The sequence below is a fragment of the Cyprinus carpio genome, chromosome B1 (genome assembly GCF_018340385.1).
Source record: "Cyprinus carpio isolate SPL01 chromosome B1, ASM1834038v1, whole genome shotgun sequence".
Classification (NCBI taxonomy): domain Eukaryota; kingdom Metazoa; phylum Chordata; class Actinopteri; order Cypriniformes; family Cyprinidae; genus Cyprinus; species Cyprinus carpio.
The window spans coordinates 18,093,211-18,114,501 of NC_056597.1; the positions used below are offsets into that span (position 1 = coordinate 18,093,211).

General features: G+C 36.1%; 1 protein-coding gene across 4 annotated transcripts in view; it reads left to right on the forward strand.

Moving 5' to 3' along the window:
• The window catches only part of LOC109050400 (protein sidekick-1-like), a 193,196-nt gene that overhangs the window by 112,491 nt on the left and 59,414 nt on the right, over nt 1–21,291 (forward strand). For all 4 annotated transcript variants that reach the window (XM_042716835.1, XM_042716837.1, XM_042716836.1 and 1 more), the window contains 9 exons: nt 5,582–5,693; nt 6,908–7,098; nt 10,718–10,801; nt 13,196–13,393; nt 14,552–14,668; nt 14,762–14,929; nt 16,112–16,214; nt 17,416–17,589; nt 20,188–20,324. In XM_042716835.1, the coding sequence (XP_042572769.1) occupies nt 5,582–5,693; nt 6,908–7,098; nt 10,718–10,801; nt 13,196–13,393; nt 14,552–14,668; nt 14,762–14,929; nt 16,112–16,214; nt 17,416–17,589; nt 20,188–20,324 (1,284 nt within the window). The remainder of the gene's footprint in view (nt 1–5,581; nt 5,694–6,907; nt 7,099–10,717; nt 10,802–13,195; nt 13,394–14,551; nt 14,669–14,761; nt 14,930–16,111; nt 16,215–17,415; nt 17,590–20,187; nt 20,325–21,291) is intronic.

Consider the following 21,291-nt stretch of genomic DNA (forward strand, 5'->3'; position numbering starts at 1 on the left):
GGTTTTTAGTAATGGAGTATAAATGTAATATAATAACTATGTTCAGATGAGTAAATAAAGTCATTATATATATTTTCATGAACTTCAAATTGCACATTGTCTGCAGGACATCATTGGGCAGGATGTGGAGTATCATTTTTGTAAATAAAGGATTAAATTTGTATTTTTATTTTTTAACATAATGTTTTAATCAATTTAATCAATTAAATAAATAATCTACAAATTAATTCATTAGCAAAATGATCGTTAGTTGCAGCCCTATAATTATTATAAATCAAGTAATTGTCACAAAACCCATGTACTGTATATTTACAATACTTTCATTTCCTTAAAGACAATTTTGTTTGAATTATTCAGAAGTTTTTATTTTATTTTATTTTGGATTTTTTTTTTATGGAATTAATGTATTAATATTATGAGTGCATTGAAGCATAAGAAATGTTTATGATTTCATAATGCATGAATTTCATTCCAAAAATAGCAACTATACTGTTGTTTATCTTTATTGGATCTCTTTATTTTTCTCCAATTATTTTGCATTCTGTATATAACATATGCATGCTGCATATCCAAGTTTTTGTCTGATCATCTGAAATTATTCTACAGGCCTTAAAATTGAAATCCTAAAGCTAAACCCACACACACAGCATGATATGTAGTTTCACACTGATTAATATGTGCACACATTGACCAATCATAGCTGAGAGTCCTGAGAAAAAAATATTTCTGTGCTCTCTCTTTCTTGTCTGCTCTCGCCCATGCTCTCTTCCTCTGTGTGTGTGTGTGTAATCTCTCTTGTACTGTGTGTTTAGATGGATTTGTTAGAGGCTTAAGATAATGGATTCTCCTCAGAGACAAATTTAATATCTCCACATGTCGTAATCTCACTCACTACTCATGCAGACAGACACTGGATTAAGATTATTACATCCGATCTCACCAAATGACCCCTATCCTCGTGTGTGGACTCTGTGTGTCCCTGTAGCTGTGTTCTACATCGTTTTATGGCCATCTCGATATGCTCAAGGCTGCTAATCTCTGCGCCTGATGAAAACCAACCCGTGGAAGACAACACCGTGTCAACACCATGTCAAACACCATTCTGACTTGAGTGCATGAGGCTGTATAAGCCGCTGACAGCAACATTACCTCAGAAGCACGACACACTGTCTTTTCCCCTTAGTGCAAATCCTCCTTTTCATTTGCGGCATTCTTCAGGCTACTGTACTTCTGAGCTCACTCTGAAACATAACACGCAGCTATAATCAGCATTTCCCGAAGCACAATATGAGAATAGATAGACTCGCACAATTATTCTGTCAGCAGAGGTGAGGGATGTGAGCTAGAGTGGGATTCTTTATTTCAGTTGGATCATATTTAATGTATTTATGTTAATTGTTTGCCGTTCAGCATGATATTGCATTTCACAAAGTCTGATTTAGTGTACAGTTGTTTGTTGGTTCTGGAACAATGTTCCTATCGATCGATCACAGCCATTTCAACCCCTGAAACCAGAGAGCACTGACTGGTTGATTTTTTTTTCTTTTCATATATATGCATATTAGCTTATATTAATAACTAGGCAGATAATTTTTGATGACATTGATGATGGCTTGACAAAGCGTTGTCTTAGTTCAAGATAACCTTGAAAATCTTGAAGTTTGAAGGTATAGCTACTCAGAGAAGTCAGAGAATTAAAGGTTGCTAATATGATCAAACATGATGTTAACATGTTTTAGCATATTGTATGATTTAACATCTTGCAGCTACATTTCTAGCATGTTTTAACATGTTGCTAACATGTTTAGAACATTTCTAGCATGATTTAGCATGTTGTTGGCATGTTTTAACAAAACATTTTAACATTTTAACATATTGCTAGCATATTTCTAGCATGATTTAACACCCAAAAGATCCAAGTGTTGTTATTCATACTTCATAGATAATTTTATCCTCCATTTAGTTATTAATGCAAGAATCAATGTGTTTGAATCACTGAATCAGTAGTTTAAACTCAAGAACTGATTCATGCATGAATTCAGCCTGGTTTTGTGAATCAGATCATTGAAAAGTTCTGACTCAAATGATTTGTTCATGATTTGTTCATGAATCAGACTTCACTGGTTCTACTGTATACAGTTCTGGCATGATTAAGCATGTTTTTAACGTTTAAACATTTTAACATTTTAGAACATTGCTATCATGTGTCTAGCGTGATTTAACACTTTGTTGTCATGTTTTAGTAAGTTGCTAACATGATTTAACTTACTGCTAGCATGATTTAGCATGTTGTTAGCATGTTTTAGCAAGTCGCAAGTATGTTTTATCAAGCGATTTAACACGTTTTATCACATTGCTAGCATGGTTTAGCATTTTGCTAGCATGTTTTTGCAAGTCGCAAGTATGTTTTAGCAGGCGATTTAACATGTTTTATCACATTGCTAGCATGGTTTAGCATGTTGCTTACAAATATTAGCACATTTCTAGCATTTGGTAGCCTGATTAAGCATGTTGCTAGCATGTTTTAACAAAGCATTTTAGCACATTGCGAGTATGTTTCTAGCATAATTTAACATACTGCTAACAAGTTGTAGCGCGTTGGTTTTTTTAAAACCAAGGTTCATTTTCATAAGGGTTAGTAAGTTTCTAGCATGATTTAACGTTGCGTGGTTTAACAATTTTTAGCTAACATGCTAATTTGTTATTTATTTATTTAAATTGTTATGTATTTAAATAAATGTAACCAAAAACCATGTGGTCAGTGATATTAAATAAATAAATAAATGTAATCTTTCTCAAACCTCAAAATGAATATCCATTTTCCAAACTGTACATTATAATACAGTATATACAATTATGTGCAATATATAATTACATCTTTAATTGATTTTTCCGGACATTTCTGGCATATGTACATTAACTGACAGTCACCACAGATAAGCTTCTACTAAATATAATAATTTTCTGTAAAGTTGCTTTGCAACGATTTGTATTGTAAAATGCGCTATACAAATAAACTTGAACTGAATTGAATAATGTTGTGATGCCTTAATTTTGTGCCATTTTAAAGCAGATTTAAGTTTTTTTGTTTGTTTGTTTGTTTTTTAGACAAAAGAAAAGAACAATTTTAATGTCACCTGTTTCTAAAATATTAACCATTAGCATATTAACATGAAAAAACAGGTTGAAAGAATTGTTTTTCCAAGAACAAGATGTGTAAATCACGCTGAGCTCTTATGCTCTGTGTACATCAGTAGTTGAAATCTGGAAGATATTTAACACCAGATGTATCCAAGGTTTGCTTTGTGTAATTGGTACTAGACATAACTTTAAAATGTGCCAGTCTATGCAAATCAGGTTTCATGCCGGGTAATAAGATCCAAATCTGAGGTGCCACCGTTTAACACATACTGGCTACATTTAGAGTGCACATACACAACAACTTTTGAAATAGCACTTCGTTTTTAGACTTTCAGAAATAGTACTTTTATATATCCTCTTCTTATTGACTTTTCCTGTCCAATTCCATTCGCTAGCTCAGTTTTTCTGTATTTCATTTTCACTCGCAGTTTTATGCTAGGTTTTTTGTGCTTTGTTTGTCATCTTTTTGAATGATTAGATACAGCCAGATGAATGCATAAATTGCATACATTCCTACTGAGATTACAAAAGTTAAAGCATCTATCACTTCTGTGTTCAGAGAAAGTGAGAATGCATTACACCTTTCCAGTCACTGATCAAAGATCAGATCAAAGCTTGTGTGTGTGTGTGTCTGTGTGCCAGTTTATCAATCATAGTAGACTGGTTTTTATCTGAGGTGCATGTTCTCGCCATTCTCCCTGATTCTTAAAGGAACCATTTTCATAAAAGGAAAATTCTTTCATTATTTCATTATTCCTTCTTTTATTTCATGGCATTTAAAGATAATGCATAATATGACGAGTGAAGTTTTAAACAATAAAAGGATGCAAAAGTATAAAGAATGACATTTAAAAGATGTAAATAAAACAAAAATGATTGGAGTACGTTTTACAAGAAAATAATATTTCAGGGTTTTTTTCTGCTTCTAAAATTCACTTTTAATGTGTTACTTGGCATTTCTTTGTTACTGTTTGTGAAATATACTAGCCATTTCTTTGTGAAAATGTTTTCTACACCAGTGTACCCATAGACTGTATAAAAACATGGACTTAGTGTCCGTGACGTCACCCGTAGATTCCTGAAGAGCGTTTTTGAAGCGATCTTGGCAGCGCGTCACTCACAGATAATTGAAAATGGCAAATAGGTGGAAGCTGGTTGCTGAAGTCACGCCCACCTAGCACGACAGCAGTGTCAGCAGCGGCAATCCACCTGTCACTCAAGTGGCCACGCCCTTAATTATGCAGAAGTTTAAGGCTTAATATAATTTAAACAGATGAGTTATAAAAAAAATGTACCCCCCTCACAGTTGTCACGAAGGCCAAAATTAGCTATACAGACCAAAATCTTTTTTTGAACCAAGCTGTAAACGTTTTTTTCTGTTGTAAAGTTGGGCATTTTAACATGAGGAGTCTATGGGACTGACTCCCTTTTGCAGCCAGCCTCAAGTGGCCAGTCGACGAATTACAGTTTTAGTCACTTCCTTGTTGGCTTCAGGAGAGAGAGCGGGAGGTTGCCGCTTGAGTGTACCGTATAAGTATCATACTGTAAGTGTAACTCTAATAGTTATACTATATTAAACTCTGTGACTCATATGTTTTATTCCAAGTCTAATGAAGCCATGTGAGTGACAAACAGATCAAAAAGATCCAAAAATTTTGTAGTTCATACTTCATAGATAATTTTTCTCATCCCTTTAGTTGTTAATGCAAGAGTCAATGTGACCGAATCAACGAATCAGTGATTTAAACTCAAGAACTGATTCATGCATGAATTCAGCCTGGTTTTGTGAACTGAACAAACTGATTCATTGAAAAGATCTGACTCAAAAGAATCAGACTTCACTCGTTCTACTGTGTGCAGTTGTGGTTCTTAATATATTATTGTGGAAACCTTGATACTTTTTTTCAGGAACCTTTGATGAACAGATATCACTACCTCAAATGAATATGCTAGGAAATATAACATATACTGTAGAAAGATTTTATACATCGTAGAAGTCAAATGTGCAGCTCTTGTGATATTTTTTGTTGCTTTTGCATCCTTATTGTGATCGAAAGCTCCAGTTCTCATTTATTTAATTGCACGGAATGGCATGAGGATGAGAAAATGACATAATTTTCATTTCAGGGTGAACTATTCCTTTAAAGATGCAATCACATGTCATTTTCGCCACTCACCTATCTTTCCCCATCTCCCACTCTTTCTTCCCCTCCTCTATCATCTGTCAACCATGGATAGTCATTTGACTTTCTTCTGCATGTATTATTTTTCAGAGAACAGAATGATTCAGAGAGAGGATAAAAAGGACAAAGAAAAAACTTAGCACCTCATCACAAAGCCTTATCTCCCCCATGATGTTCAGTCTATTAACCTGATTGATTGTGCCAATAATCAGCTGTCTCTCTCTTTTTTACCTTTCTTTTCCCTTTCTCCATCTCAGACGTTATTGCCCCGGCTGAACTGGTTGCCCCGGTGATAGTGATTGCACCTAAGAACACATCAGTGGTTGCCGGGGCGAGTGAGGCTACTCTTGAGTGCGTTGCTAATGCGAGGTGGGTTGCCCTCGACAGCAGTGACTCACTGCCAGGGTTCCGTTAATAACAGGCTTCCTGTATAATTTCACAGATGTTTGTCATCGTTACATTGTTTTTATTATCCATCACATTGGTTATGTAATTTAGTGTAAGTCATTTTGAATTGTGATCATATCTGTCATTTCACATTTTCTTGCTGTACAAGAAACTGTTTCAACTTAATTAAATCAGATTCTTCTTTTCAATTTAGTCAAATACGCTATGTGGACAAAAGTATGTAGTTGTAGATACAGTAAAGCTGGCTGAGAATTTCATTTCAAAACAACTGACCCCATAAAACTTAATTTATATTTTAATACATTTTATTGTCATTTATTTCAAAGCAAAATCTTCCATTATTCCAGTCTCCAGTGTCACATGAATCTTAAAAAATATCGTAATTTGCTGATTGGTGCTCAAGAAACATTTCTGATTAATATCAATGTGAAAAACAGTTGTGCTGCTTAATATTTCTGTAGAAACTGTGATACATGTATTTTTTCCTGGATTATTTGGTGAATAAAAAAGAATGTACTCGGTTACGAACGTAACCTCGGTTCCCTGAGATATGGAGCGAGTACTTTCGTACGCAGTATGAGTGAAGTATCGAAAGGGAACAGAATTTATTTGGAAAAAAAAACAACAAAATTTTTTGGCATTTTATTGGAGTCTTGCCAACACATGAATAAAGTACATTTTATAATTTATTAAATCAGAAAGCAGTTACTTTCAGTTGTTTTTATATTTCAAAAAATTGCTGTTTTTTAATTCAAATAAAAGACACAATAAATAAATAAACAATCGATCAATCAATCAATCAATCAGTCAATCAGCTAATCAATAAATCAATCAATCAAACAATCTATCTATCAATCAAGCAATCAATCTTATGGATCCCAAATCTTTTTGGTAGTATACAGTATATGACATCAAAGCTAACAAACATTGGCTAAAACCCACAAAAGTTGGCTTTAAACATTACAATTTGTCTCGGCTTGAATTTGGGGCATAGCCAACCTGTTAAGTCAGGGTGCCCACATACTTTTGACCATGTAGTGTATGTATTTTTCTTGCATATTTAACACATAACACATACTGTACAGTAGTTGCTATGCTCTTCATAATTCTTGGCATGAGTATTACTTTCATTATGGCAGTTAATGTGCTGTGTTTTGTGTGTTTCCGTGGAGCAGATCTCTTGACAGGCTGCAGGTGTTCTGGAAGCGTAATGGGGTGAGACTAACAGCAGGAGTGGACTCGTTCGGTCGCAGGCTGGTCATCAGTAACCCAACCTCAGCGGACGTGGGTCTGTACGTGTGTGAGGCTGCGCTCAGAAACAGCAGTCAAAAGAGCACAGAGGCCAAAGCGTACCTCTCCGTGCTGGGTAAGATGATTGGTGTTACTATACGTGCCGGTTCAGACAGATTTTTAAGTATTATTTTACTGAAATGCCCTGAAGAGATGTCTGAATTCAGGCATATTGTTGAATTAAATACTGCAGTCAGCTAATTTTTGTCTTGTATAATACCAGATCTCTTTTAAAGCAAGTCAGTCCACTTCCATGGCCAGTTTTTCAATGCCTCTGTGCAGCTATGTCTAGTCAAGTACAGCTACAAGCTTATGTATGAATTACTGTACATATGCCAGTTCAGCAATAAAATTTAAAAACATCATCAAATTTGAGAACCCAAAAGTGAAAACTATATTGTTCAATGATAACTATATTGCACTTGTTTATTTTATATATATGAAAGTTCCAGTCATAGGCCTATTGTTCCTCTGTATCATTATTGCTATACTTTGCCATTATCTAGAGTTGGAGTAATTTTTAGTTACTTTTTGGTTACTTTATTTTTATATTAATTATATATTTAAGTTTATAGTTAGGCTTTCAATGCTGTTGTAAAGATCAGATGATGCGTTTACCAATAAGTTGATTGTCTCTTATCATTTAACATTGCATTTTTCTATTCATTTATCAATTAGTTAGTTATAAACACACTCAACCTACACAACTTTTAAATAATAGTCAAGCTTCATTTAAAGACATATGTATGCTGCTGTCCATATTATAGTACCTTAAACAAAGTGACCTCTCTGCTCTTGATTTAGTGACATTGCCCAGTAGTTCTATCTGATTTACTGAAGGTTAAAGTAGCTAAATCATAGATAAAACTCTGATTGAGCATTTGATGGCTAGGTTTGATTAAGAAATATTTCTGAGGGTGTGGAAAGAGTCCGTATGAAATCAGAAATACATTCAAAATCCAAAAATCAAAGTTGGAACTGCCTCTGTGACATTTTCATCAACAGACGCCTTCGTCGCAGGAGAAGTTTAAATGCAGGCTTTAGTGACACATCAGCCCTGTTGTAGACCATAGACTGTAAAAAAGATGGACGACGCACCTTCATTCACTTCCATTGAAGAAAAGTGATGCCGCCATTGTCCCAATAGTTCGCGGCCATATTGCGCTGATTTGGGACCAGAGTCTGCGCAGTAGAGAGCAAAGTGGAGCTGCATCCCGCCCACACACCCGCAGAGTTAATCGCCAACACACACCCCTGACCCTTTTTTAAATTAGCCTGACTGGTCCCATTTTTGTCTTCTGATTGCCATATAAGAGGCTTGTGTTAAAATAGGTTAACTCCAATATCTTCCTAAAGATCCCGAAAAAGTCCATTGGCACCTCAGTTCGCACAGACAAGCTGTCACTCTCAGCTGTCAATCCTGACGTCCCACTCCCGTTTTTGTAGCATCGCATAACTAACTAAAACCAAACTTATTTAAAAAAACGAACACCCTAACTTACATCAGCATGATAAAATCTACATCAAATGACAAAAACCATGTTTGAAATCAAAATATTTGAAGTGAAATTGAATTATTTCGTTTGTCTCACGTCCCATTAGATTACATGGAGAGGGTGGGGTTTATGACCTATACTGGGACCAGCCACCTTGGGGCGATTGAAACGCGATGGCTTCACTTTTGAGGACTAGTGAAGCACACTTGTAGACACTCTAAAGTTGTCTTTTTGCCTATTTAGTTAATTTTTTTCTTTGTATCTCAGTAAGTGGGTGGACAAATGTAGAAATTTGTAAAAGTGAATTCTCTATTCACACAGTAGCAAGTCGGCTCTCAGCTTCTTTTTTTTTTCCTGACAAATCCTTGGCATTTTATCTGAGCATCATGACTCTTAGTTTCCAGTTTTTCCATAAGGTCATTAGGCTTAAACATCCTCAGCCTCCTTAACATCCATACTCTTTAATCCAAAAAACACAAATATTATTCTCTGCCCTGAGATCTTTTTCACCAAAAGATGTGCTATGAATATTTATACCTCGACTCGCACTCTTATTAGAAACAGCTACGAATATTCTTTCCATGAGCTTATCTGACAGGTGTGCGCCTTACATGATTGGGCGAAAGGAGGCATGCATATGCATGAGGCAGCCAATGGAGTGATGAATAAATTGGGGCTGTTGTAGGCTCAGAGAGACTTTTATAGAAAGATAAAGTGAACATGTCAGAGCAGCCAGCAGTGGAAAAGAGGCTGAGATGGAGGAGCCATTTATTGTTTCTGCCGTTGAATCCGATCCAGGCGCCAATCTGAATATGTATATCCTAATCTGCATAAACGTACAATGAGACTGAATAAGTGCTGATTTGTCAGGGAAGAACCAAAAGGTGGAGAGCAAAGAGAGAAGAAAGGACGAATTAGAAAGTCTGTGACATTGTAATGGCGTTCGTTTTTTGTTGCTGTTGTTGTTATTTGTTTAACCCCTTCCTTTTTTATCGATATTCTTCAGTAAGTGAAAAGCTGTTATCAGCATCACGCTTAACAGGTCCTTTGTCTTTTTCATTTGAAGTGAGTTAGACAAGGCAAGAGCGAGAAAAAAAAACAAATTCCAGGTGTGTGAAAAAGTAACAAGAGTCTTGCTCTTCCTGTCATGAAATCTGAAAATAAAGAGGAAAATAAAAGTGCAATGGATGAAAGTGTTTTCTTTTTTATGTATACATTTATAGAAAACCTTTTTACTAATATAATGAGCTAAGTGTGGCACCAAAGACTCCTGGAAAAGTCTGGGCTCACTTTTTGCTTTTTACATGTAGTTTAGTGAAAGTACTCATCCATTATTTTAACTCTTTCATCATGACTTCAAAATACACTTCTTGAATGTCAGCAAACTGTGGAACACACTCATATTGGTATTAAATGGTGAAAATATAAATGAAGGCCCACTGGTATGAGGGACACAACACATGATGTCTTCCACCAATACATAAACTAGGGTGACCAAACGTGCCATTGTCCCAGGATGCGTCCTGGCCAGGATTTCTATATTGCCTAAAATATCCACGTTTTGGCTTTGTTTGCGCTGCACAGACCGATTGTTGTATGACAAAGTACCGTGGGAGCTCTAGAGAGCAGACGGCTTCTTGTGCTTTTGAATCAATCTCACGGTAGTTTGATGTCATACACTGATCGGTACGCTCAGTGCTGCTTCAAGTCGAACACCAATATGTACATGTATTTGCATCGCTTTGACCATTCTCTGTAGATCCCACCTTCTCACGCACCACGATTGGTCGATTACTTACAATGTCTGCATGTTTTTGGTCAAATGATCATTACCTTCGTTAAGTATGTAAACAGGAAACCAAAGCCACAACCTGGATATTTTAGGCAATATAGAAATCCTGGCCAGGACATGTCCTGGGAAAAGGCACATTTGGTCGCCCTAACATAAACAACCACCCAAAACATCTAAGCAACCACTTAACAACACTCTAGCAACCATCTAGAATACATCTCAGAACACCTAAGCAATCACCTTTTCTTCAGAAAACATTGAAATCTTGTGTGTACTGACAAGTATACTGTGTGTGCGTGTGTGTGTGTGTGTGTGTGTGTGTGTGTGTGTGTGTGTGTGTGTGTGTGTGTGTGTGTGTGTGTGTGTGTGTATGTGTGTGTGTGTGTGTGTGTGTTGTATGATCACAGAGCCTCCGTACTTCACGTCAAAACCAAAAAGGTCGGTGATAACAGAAGTTGAGAAAATCGTGGAGCTTCACTGTCAAGCCAAAGGTAAGCCCCACCTCTCCTGGAGACAAAGGCTTTGTTGCACCTATCAAATTACTGCAGCACCCCTGAGTTTGACCACTTTAGAGTCATATAATACATGTCCTACATACTGTGTATATGCTGTTGTATAACTATCCCCCTGCAGGAAACTATAATCTTTATATTGTCAGGGGTATAAAAACTGCCAGCACTTGCACAAAAAAGTCACTTAACTTCCAGCGCAATACCTTTAAATGCATCTTTTAAAAGCATAATGTTCCCATTTCTGCACAATGTTATAGCATGTTCATTTTACTGTGGCCGGTGTGCTTTCAGATGACTATTTGCTATAAGAACGTCAATCATTTTATGTGCTGAGTCAACAGGAAGACTTTTATCACAGCCGTTTGTCGCCTCACAAATTTGACCTTTTCTCCAAGCGTGCCGCATCGTCCCCCGCTCGTTTCCTCCACGTGTCCTTATTTGAATTCATCTTTATTTAATTGACTAAATGAGTGATCTAGAATAAGCGGTCAAGTACATTAGAAAAGGCGAGCGAGGCACTAATGGAATTAGCCGCTAATTGGCATCAGTGTTCATAATACGTTAGGATCTAGTTAAAAGACATTAGGTATATCAATGGCTCACAGTGCAATGGAGTAATAGAATCCAACTAGAAAATCCTTTTAACAAGCTGCGTAAATCTGACCTACATTTCAGCAACAAATTCCAAGTGTCTAAAAGTTAAACTTTTCATGACTTCTAACAAGGAAAATTCGTAAAGAGAGACCTCAAACGGTTCTTTCTTCTCCCCTTCTTTCTATCGTAATATTTTTCTCCTTTATTTAACAGAAATCCGGACAGTTTCACTTTCATGAAACTTTTGAAAACTGAGACTTTTTCTTTTTTGTGGCAGAGATTGTACTTCTGCAATTTACACTTGCTGTGAATCTCGTCTCGCTCTTTTTGCACTTTCGTAAGGGTGTGAAGCTGAGTTTGTGCGCACTTTGTCATAAACTGTCAGAAATTTAATTACAGCGAGCTTGTTTTTGACAGTCTTATTTTAACATCCTTGTCTTGCATCCCTGTGGGTGTGACACGACTATCAACGATGGGAGGCGGGTGGAGCGGATTCTCACTATTTGACCTTTTAAAGTGTTGAGCTGCAGGATTTATCCATGATATATTCTTTAATTTGCATATCGTGATGAGCATATCATGAGTTCCTACAGATGAACTTAATTTACAATTATTGCTAATACGTATAATTGCCGTTTTATTCGTTTCCGTGCTCGCTTCTTGATTTCTCGTTCCCTCTCTTATCCTCTCCAAATCTTCTGCTTTTTTGTCTGTGAAGCATGTCAAAATTTTATTGGAAGTTTAATCAATCAAAGCCAATTTATTAGATTAAATTTTCATTAATTAAACCAAAGTGTGCCCTGATGATGGTCTATTGATGAAAACGTTAACTTGTGATAAATCAAGCAGTGTGTGTGTGTGTGTGTATATGTGTGTGTGTCTGCTTTGGTAATAATTCTCTCTTCTATCAAATGTCATGTGGCATTTGTGTAAATCTAGCCCTTAAAAAAAACTCGGGGTGCATACACTCTGGTTAAAGTTTGGAGTAATTAAGATTTTAATGTTTTTGAAAGAAGTATTTCATGCTCACCAAGGCTGCATTAATAAGACCAAAATACATTAAAACTTGTATTAAATATTATTACAGCTATATCAGTTACTATTTCTATTTTAATTTATTTTAAAATTGTATTTATTCCCATGATAACAAAATGTAGCTATTACTCCAGTTTTTTATGTTCACATAATACTTCAGATATTATAAAATGCTGATTTGTTGCTTAATTATTATAAATTAATATAGGTGCACAGTTATTAACAATGGTTGCATTGAAATCAGAATTTGCCTGCCTAAAATGTTTGTAGAAAGCATGATACTTTTTTTTTTCATTTTAATGCATATATAGAAAAAGAACAGAGAATGCTAGTTTTTGAGGGTCATTTTTATAGTAAATAAAAAAGAAAACAATTAGAATAAAAAAGAATAGAGAATGCTAGAGTTAGAGGTTCAGTTTATTATTATTATAATTTAATATTAAGCAACTGTTTCCAACATTGATAAGCAGATTAGAATGATTCCTGAAGGACCATGTGACACTAAAGACTGGAGTAATAATGCTGAAAATTCAGCTTTGCATCGCAAATATAAATTCTATTTTAAAGGATATTACAATAAAAACTAAATTAAAAAAATTAAAAATAATATTTCTCAGTTTTAATGTTTTTTTCTGTATTTTTGATCAAATAAATGCAGCATTAAAAATCTTACTTATATATACTTATATTGTAATTATATATATATTTATTTAAACACATTGACATGCTTCATGTATTATTCAGGGGTTCCCACACCGAAGCTGGAATGGTTCAAAGATGCCGTCCCCCTCTCCACACTGAACAACCCTCGATACAAACTCACCTCCTCCTCAATGGTTCTGCAAGTGCGGAGAATTCAACCAGACGATGCTGGAATTTTCCAGTGCTTCGCTGAAAACACGGCCGGAGAAATCCAGGCATATACCAACTTGGTCGTCACAAGTAAGATGAACAGCTATAGGAACATTTCACCAAAAAATGCAATACTGCCATCATGTACTCATCCACATGTTGTTCCAAACCTGTATGACTGAGAGGCCTTGAGTAGCACAAAGACATTTAGAATTTATTTTGGTGCTAGTTAACATATGTTTTCATTATATGGATTCTTCCTAAAATTCATTCCACTGGAAAAGAAAAGTAATATGGCTTTGGAATGACATGAGGCTGAGTAAATGATGACAGAATTTTCATTTCTGGGTGAACTATTGCTTCAAGCTAATGGGAGGAAGATGCATCAATACAGCCATGGACGTTTTAAAAGTCAGTGATCTTGCTCTCTTTCCCTCTCGGTTGTGAATTGATCAGGGAGTTCAGAGACCCCTCATTGATCTGTGTAATTAATCAGTGTCTACTGAGAGATCAACCTTTAACACACACACAAACACACACACACACACACTCGGCACTTAATCAACACCTCCAGCTCTCTTTCGCTCAGTTATCCTCATCTCTTTTTTTTCTCTCAAGTTTCATTTCACTTTACACCATTTTTTATTTAAGTTTGAGAGTTTTAAAGTTAGGCAAATTCATCATGTTTATGATATTAATTAGCAAGTCAATAACTTGAATAACTGAATTTTATAATAGTGGTGTGATATTTAAAGCTGCAGTTTGTTCACTCTAAACACAAGTACATTTGTATATTGTATATACAGCAAGTATATTTGCCACACTTAAGGACACGTTTGAACAGCATATCTGTTGTAAATCCTAAGTTTTGCTTGAAAAGGTTGATATTTTATCTAATGTGATGACATTATTAATTTTTAAAGTGTCCAAATTCTTATTGGCTAGGGTGACCATACATTATTTATTCCTAATGACATGCTTTTTATAGTGATCTTAGTAATCTTGTACTTGTATTTGCATTTCTTTGAGCGTTCTGTAGACCCCACCTTCTTGCACACCACAATTGGTTTATTATGTACAATGCCTGCATGTGACTGACCTACTTTTCAGTCCTGATTCATCCTCCCATTTTAGGCAATTTAGAAATCCTGGCCAGACAATTTCCAGGAAAAGAGGATGCATATTCACCCTTATCACCTCTATATCTCTTAGATTTTCAGTTATCTGACTCACTTGTTTTCATGGTAGGCGTGTCCCCATCTTTCACCACGCCCCCTTCTGACATCACTGTGACTGATGGAGCGTCAGCTGTCTTCACCTGTGAGACATCCGGTGCCCCCAAACCTGCCATTGTTTGGAGGAAAGGTGCTTTAGATTATATTCACACTCCTTTGCACGTCATTTACACGGTTACACGTGAAACTTGTAAGCAGTGACTAAAACCTGTGAATCTTACAGGTTCTCAGGTGTTAGCGAGCGGAACGGTGCAGATGCCTCGTTTCACTCTGCTGGAGTCCGGAGGCTTACGGATACTCCCCATAATGCTGAGCGACGCAGGAAACTATACGTGCTTGGCATCTAACTCTGAGGGACTGGTCAACACAACAGTGGCCCTGACAGTCTTGAGTACGAAAGTGTAAAATTGTGATTTTTTTTTTTTTTTTTTTATGACTTGAAAGTACAATCAAATGCAGTGTATTTGAAATTCAGCGGAGGCAGGATTACAGACAATTTCCAAACATGCCTTTTATCAGCAGTCATTGTTCGGCTTAATAGCAGCATTCATTAGCTAGGCTGATTGTAAAGGCATAGCAGAGCACAGTATTTGTGAAATGTTAAGTCTTTTGCAGTAATTTCACACCGGAATAGTGTCATCCTTAAATCCCAAGGCCTCGGTTTATCTTGCTCTGCATGCTTAATGATGCTGATGTAGGTTTTCGCTCAAGCGTGGGAGCGTGGAAGTGTCGAAGAGCATTTTTGACATCCAGCCTAAATAATGCTGTTTGTGGATTGGCCACTTAAAAGGAAAAGCAAGAAGTCTTTGAGATTAAAACTGCAGTGTGTAATTTAGGCACTATTGGCGACGCCAAATGGAATTTCGAAAAAACTACTCTCATCTACCACTTTTCAGACAAAAAAATAGTCCCAGTCCAAACTCGTGCATTGGTTGAGCTGAGAATTGACATTTCGAGTTGCAGAGCAACTGTGTTAGGACTATTACAGTTTACTTTAACTAAAACTGAAAATAAAATGAAATCCATAAATAAATAAATAAATAAATACATTTTGTTACTTGAAATAAACGTTAACTGAAATGAAAAAAGTTGCCAAGGCACGTTGATGTAATAAAACAGCTAAAACTAAAACTGAAATAAAATGAATAAAAACTATGTAAACATAAAATCGACTAAAATGCTAACTAAAATTAAAATGGAAAAAATAAAATAAAAACTGATTCAAAATATTAATAAATCTAGAATAGTATCATAATAACACTCTCTGTGCATTAAACTGGGAGAAAGCATTTAAATGTTGAAAATATTACACGCATTAGCTTTAATCGTCAGTTGGACCCAGTGGGTTGTGTGTGAGAGAGAGTGTGTGTTGTTCATTTGCTTAGCTGTACTATATGTTCATTGAGATGCAGTGTGAATATTCGAATGTTCATGCTTTGTAAATTTCATTCTGTTTTGCTAATGAAGCTGTCAGTGGGAATTACCTAATAGGGTTAAAAGAACTGTGAATAATGATGTTGGTAATGATTAAACTGTGGCGTGAATTTGTCCTAAACTGCATTTTATTAATCAGGTCGAACCTTCATTTCAACATCCCCTGAGGATCAGCGTGTCATCAAGGGAACTACCGCTGTGCTGAACTGCGCCGCAACCCACGACCCCAGAGTCACCGTCAGGTCAGAGCTTGAGCTCAGATCCATGTTGTGGAACGCATTTTGACATTTAAATTTCTCAAACATAATAATATTGTCTCTGCAAGGTCTGCATTGGTTTTTGCTAATTAGCGATGCTACAGTAAGTCAAGCATTGCTGTTGCTATTACTCAAAACCTGCTCACCCCGCACAACTTGTGCTTCAGACATGAATGATTCCTTAAATTGTGCCACTTGAGTACTTTTCTAAGCTGTTTGAAGGTAGACTTGAGGCGGATGAACCATGATGTAAATGCTGAATAAATTCCCACAGTAGATGCACAGCAAAAACAAGTCATGTGACTGAATAATTTGTGCATAACTTATTTTTATTGTGTGCCAGTTACCTAGGAACGTGGAATGGGTGCACTGATTATTCACAAGTTGTTTTTGCAATATTCATGTTAAAAATATTACTCAATATATTGCTGAATAAATTGATCAAGATTTTCAGATTGTTAAAAAAAATGCTGTTACATATACAGTAAATGCTGGTCTTTTTATTCATCAGATCAACATATTGGATCATATAAGGATCATGTGACACTGAAGACTGGGATTATAGCTACTGAAAATACAGCTTTGCATCACAGGAATAAATCACTTTTTAAAATATATTAAAATAGAATTTTTAACTGTAATAATATTTCACAATATTACTGTTTTTACTTTATTTTTAATCAAATAAATGCAACCCTAGTGAATATAAACGACTTAATTACAAAACATCTAAAATCTTAACAACCCTAAACATTTGAACAGTAGTGTAGACTGATGTTTTTAATGGAAAATGACAAATATAGAGATTTTTATCTAAGTGTAATTAATCATGTACTGTTGCTGCTGCCAAAACAGTTTATTTTTAAGCTTGTCACTGCTGAATAGACCTGCATGAATGTCAGGTTTATGATGTTTAGGGCCAGCTATGATAGTCAAACCATTTAACCATTCTGGCAATGACAAAACACAAACATATTTTTTATTAGGGATAGTTTACTTTAGGGACAGCTTACCCTGTCTCTATCCTCCTTGTTTAGGTCATTATGAAGCGTATAAGGGAAAGAAGCCATCATATGGCATTTGATGTTGTTCTGTCTCAGGAGGCTAAGTGCATTTTCTGCAGGTCTTTGGAGTGTGATATTTTTGGTGGATTATGAGTCATCATAAAGAGTCTTATTCTCCTCAGATATACATGGAAGAAAGGAACCAAGCCGCTGAGCGTGTCGACTGGTGGGCGAGTGTCAATGAAGGAAGGTTCGCTCCACATCAGCCAGACATGGTCTGGAGACATCGGTGACTACACCTGCAGGGTCATCTCACCTGCTGGAAACGACTCGAAAACCGCCCGACTGGAAGTCATGTAAGTGGAAATAGACACACAAAGACCTCGCCAACATGCACGCTCGATACGAGGCGCTCAGAAGCGAATACACTTGTACAGTTCACGCTACGTATTGGAGTGCTATTGTAGGAGGAAAATGCTTGGATCTCAGCAGAAGTTCTGAAGCCAAGACAACCATCCAAAAATGGGCTGTAATGATAGGACAGAGGATGTAGCAGCTGTGATGTGTGTGTGTGTGTGTGTGTGTGTGGCGGGAGGGAGATAAAGCGAGAGTGTAATAAGATAGGCCTGGTGCCCAAGGCCAAGATCAGCTCCTTTGACGACTAGCCAATGTTGCTACACTTCTGTGGCATCATGGAACTAATTAAACACACACACACACACACACACACACACACACACACACACATGCATGTGCTTAGATATTAATTACTGCTTCTAGACGGCTGAATGTTGTTCTCCCACGGATTGTCGTATGGATGGATGCAGAGGAAATATCATTGATCTTTGAAGTTAGATGAGATACACAGAGAAACACAAATGACAGGTGGAGTGTGGTGCTTGTTTAATTGGATGCATTTGAAAATATTATTCACAATCAGAAAAATGTAAACATACCAGATCGGCCAAAAAATATGCCTTTTGTGTCAAAAGTCTTTCTTAACCAAGTAAGGATTGCATGTACTTTATATGTACACCATGCTTTTATTCAGGAAGAATGAATTAAATTGATTAGAAGTCACAGTAAAGACTCTTTTAAATAAATGCTGTTCTTTTGAACTCTGATTTCTGAAGGATCAGGTTTCCCAAACACTCCCCCATTCGCCATTGGTCAGCCAAAGAGATAGTCCCACCCCAAACTCATATCATTGGTTGACCCAAATGCTGCTGTGTTGCTAGTTTTTAGTGGAAATCAACCTACAGTGCAAGCTTGAAAAAACTTGCCTAAAAAATTGTGAGTGTAGCTTATGGAATCGCATCACAGCTCAACTGTAAGAAAAAAATTAAAATATTACAAATCATAAATCATACAAAACATAACTTTAATAAACTGTATGATCCGCAAATGTGCTTACAGGACTGCATTGTCGCACAATTCTTTTAGTACTACTTAACAGAATGTATAATAAAGCAATATTTAATTTAAGACATGTTATTCTGTGAGAAAAAAAACAGGTTTCGGCTGGCTTTAGAAAAAGACTCCTAACAGCTGACATTTAAATTATGAGATACAAATTGAAAACACATGTGATTTGAATAATAACAGTAATACCTTTGACAGTCACATTAAGATAACAGAGCACCACAATATACTCCTACCTTCAATATTACAGCCTGCAAACTCTTTTGAAAGAAAACTCATCAGACGGTTGAAGGAGAGGCAATGCTTCACATGCTAATGTGATTTCACAGACTTTCAAGTTAATCTCATGCAGTGGACAGGTCCTCTTATTACCACATGTTAGACAACGGCAGAGCAGTTCCTTGCTTAAAACAATATTAGCTGTTATTGCATATTTAGGCTGTTGTGACAGATGGGCATAAATTCTCACACACATATTACAAGCATCTGCAAAGGGCATAATTGTATTACGTGTACTGTAATGTAGTTTTCATAAATGTAATGTTGTTGAAGAAGCAGTGGAACTTTTTATCTTGCAACAGTAGAAAGTAAAGTTAAAGGGATGGTTCACAGAGAAATGAAGATGACTTTCGTCCTTGGAAAGCAAAAGGAGGTACTAGGTTAAATGTTCATGCTGCACTTAAACAGTATGTTCTGCTTCTCAAGCTCCAAAAATGACCAAAAAGCTCAATAAAGTAATCAGTTTTACACATGAGACTGCAGCCCTGACATTTTTCAAAATATCTTCCATTGTATTCTACGCATGATATAGAGTCAACCACATTAAGGGGAGTAAATGAAGGCAAAAAAAAAAAAAAAAAAATACTTTGTTTGAACTATTAATTTCATGCTTTATAAGTTATTTTTTAAGACAACATTTTTTTTTATTGTTTTTGTGACACATTAACTTTTTTAACTTAAGCACAAAGGTTAAAAATTCTGCAGAGGATCCATTTAATTCCATAAATTTCTCCAACATGGTCCTAAGAAAAAACAAACTCCAACTTGGATGGCCTGATGATTTTTGGGTTGAACTATTTTTTAGGTTGAAATTTGAAAACTGTTTCTTAAAATACAAACCTTTTGTAGCTCCACCCCTTTTTACCTTCTGTCTTCTGTTTATATTTCCACAGCATGAAGGTAAGGTCATATGAATTTATAAATCAACCGCTATTTTTTTTTCCAGTGTACTGCCATTTATGACATCCGCTTCGAACATTACAGTGCTGATGATAACTTTCGCTAATTCTACAATAAGTAAATGCAATTCACCAGCTAATTACTTTAACAGTGATTGCTATAGAGCTACTGCAAAAACTGAAGTTCAAAGTCAAAATTCTCTGACTCATAAGGTCTATATTTAGTTGTGATAGAAAACTGTTCCCTGAATTGAATTCAAATTTGAATTTGAATTGTGTTTGAATGTACCACACTGAAAAATGCATATAAGCATATTTTGATTCATAATTTGGCTTTCTCTCTCTCTTTTTCAGAGAACTTCCCCATTCTCCACGTAACCTGCAGGTGGCTCTGAATGAGACAGACAGCAGAACAGTTCTTCTGTCATGGGTTCGGCCCTTTGATGGAAACAGTCCTCTCCTGCGTTACATCATTGAGCTTTCTGAGAACAGTAAGTGTGTGTGCTATTTATATGAGCTTTGGCATATGGTTTATTAAACTTAATGCACCTTAGCTGCAGCTTTCAATTAAGCTGGTTTCCAGCCAGTGGATTCTACGGAAGAAGGTCTTTCTCATTTACCTCTTGCTGTCTTCCTCCTTAAGCTCAGACAGACAGGCTGAAGTGAGTGAGAAGAGAAGAGAAATGGAAGTTGATTGTAATGGAGGGTAGTGGGAGGAGGTTTGTTTTCACTGTATTAAGCCAAGACTCTGTTATTGGTGGAAGATGAATGCTGGAAGAGATAGTGACAGGAAACGCAGAGAGAGATTGATTTGTGTATCATCAAAGGAAAGACAATGAAAAATGTGGGTGGGGCGGAGGTGCTTGGTGTCTAATAAACACCAAGATCTCTCTCTCCTCATATACACAAACGTACAAACACACAGAGTTGATTTTCAGTAAATCCAAATGATCACACTCTCTTTTTTTCATGGTTTTGTGTGTGAGTGTGTGTCTGTATTGGTATTCATGCACGTCCCTGCGGCTTAATATTTACTGTTCCTGTTGAATTTGTGATTTATTTTTTGCAGTTGCTCATAGTTTCTGTCTTTTCTTCTCTTGGGTCTGCTTGAGTGGTTTCACCATCTAAATTGCTCATTGATCTGCTTCCCATCATTTCTAATGTACTGCGAACTCACACACAAACGCATAGGCTCATTTATTGGGTGTTGTGGGTAGTAACGCCTCCAGAATAAACAACAGCACGGTCAGATTCATCATTTACCCAACTGCTGTAAAGAAAATGATGATTCAAACAACTCATAATAAATCAAGTAAAATAAGAAAAATAAAAATAATACTCCCCTTTGACACTTTATTTTACCTGTTGTCTTTAGGATTGTGAAATAATCTAGTCAGAATAAATAAACGTGGTAAAAGCAGCCATGTTGTCTTTATTATTTCTCATTATATTTATATG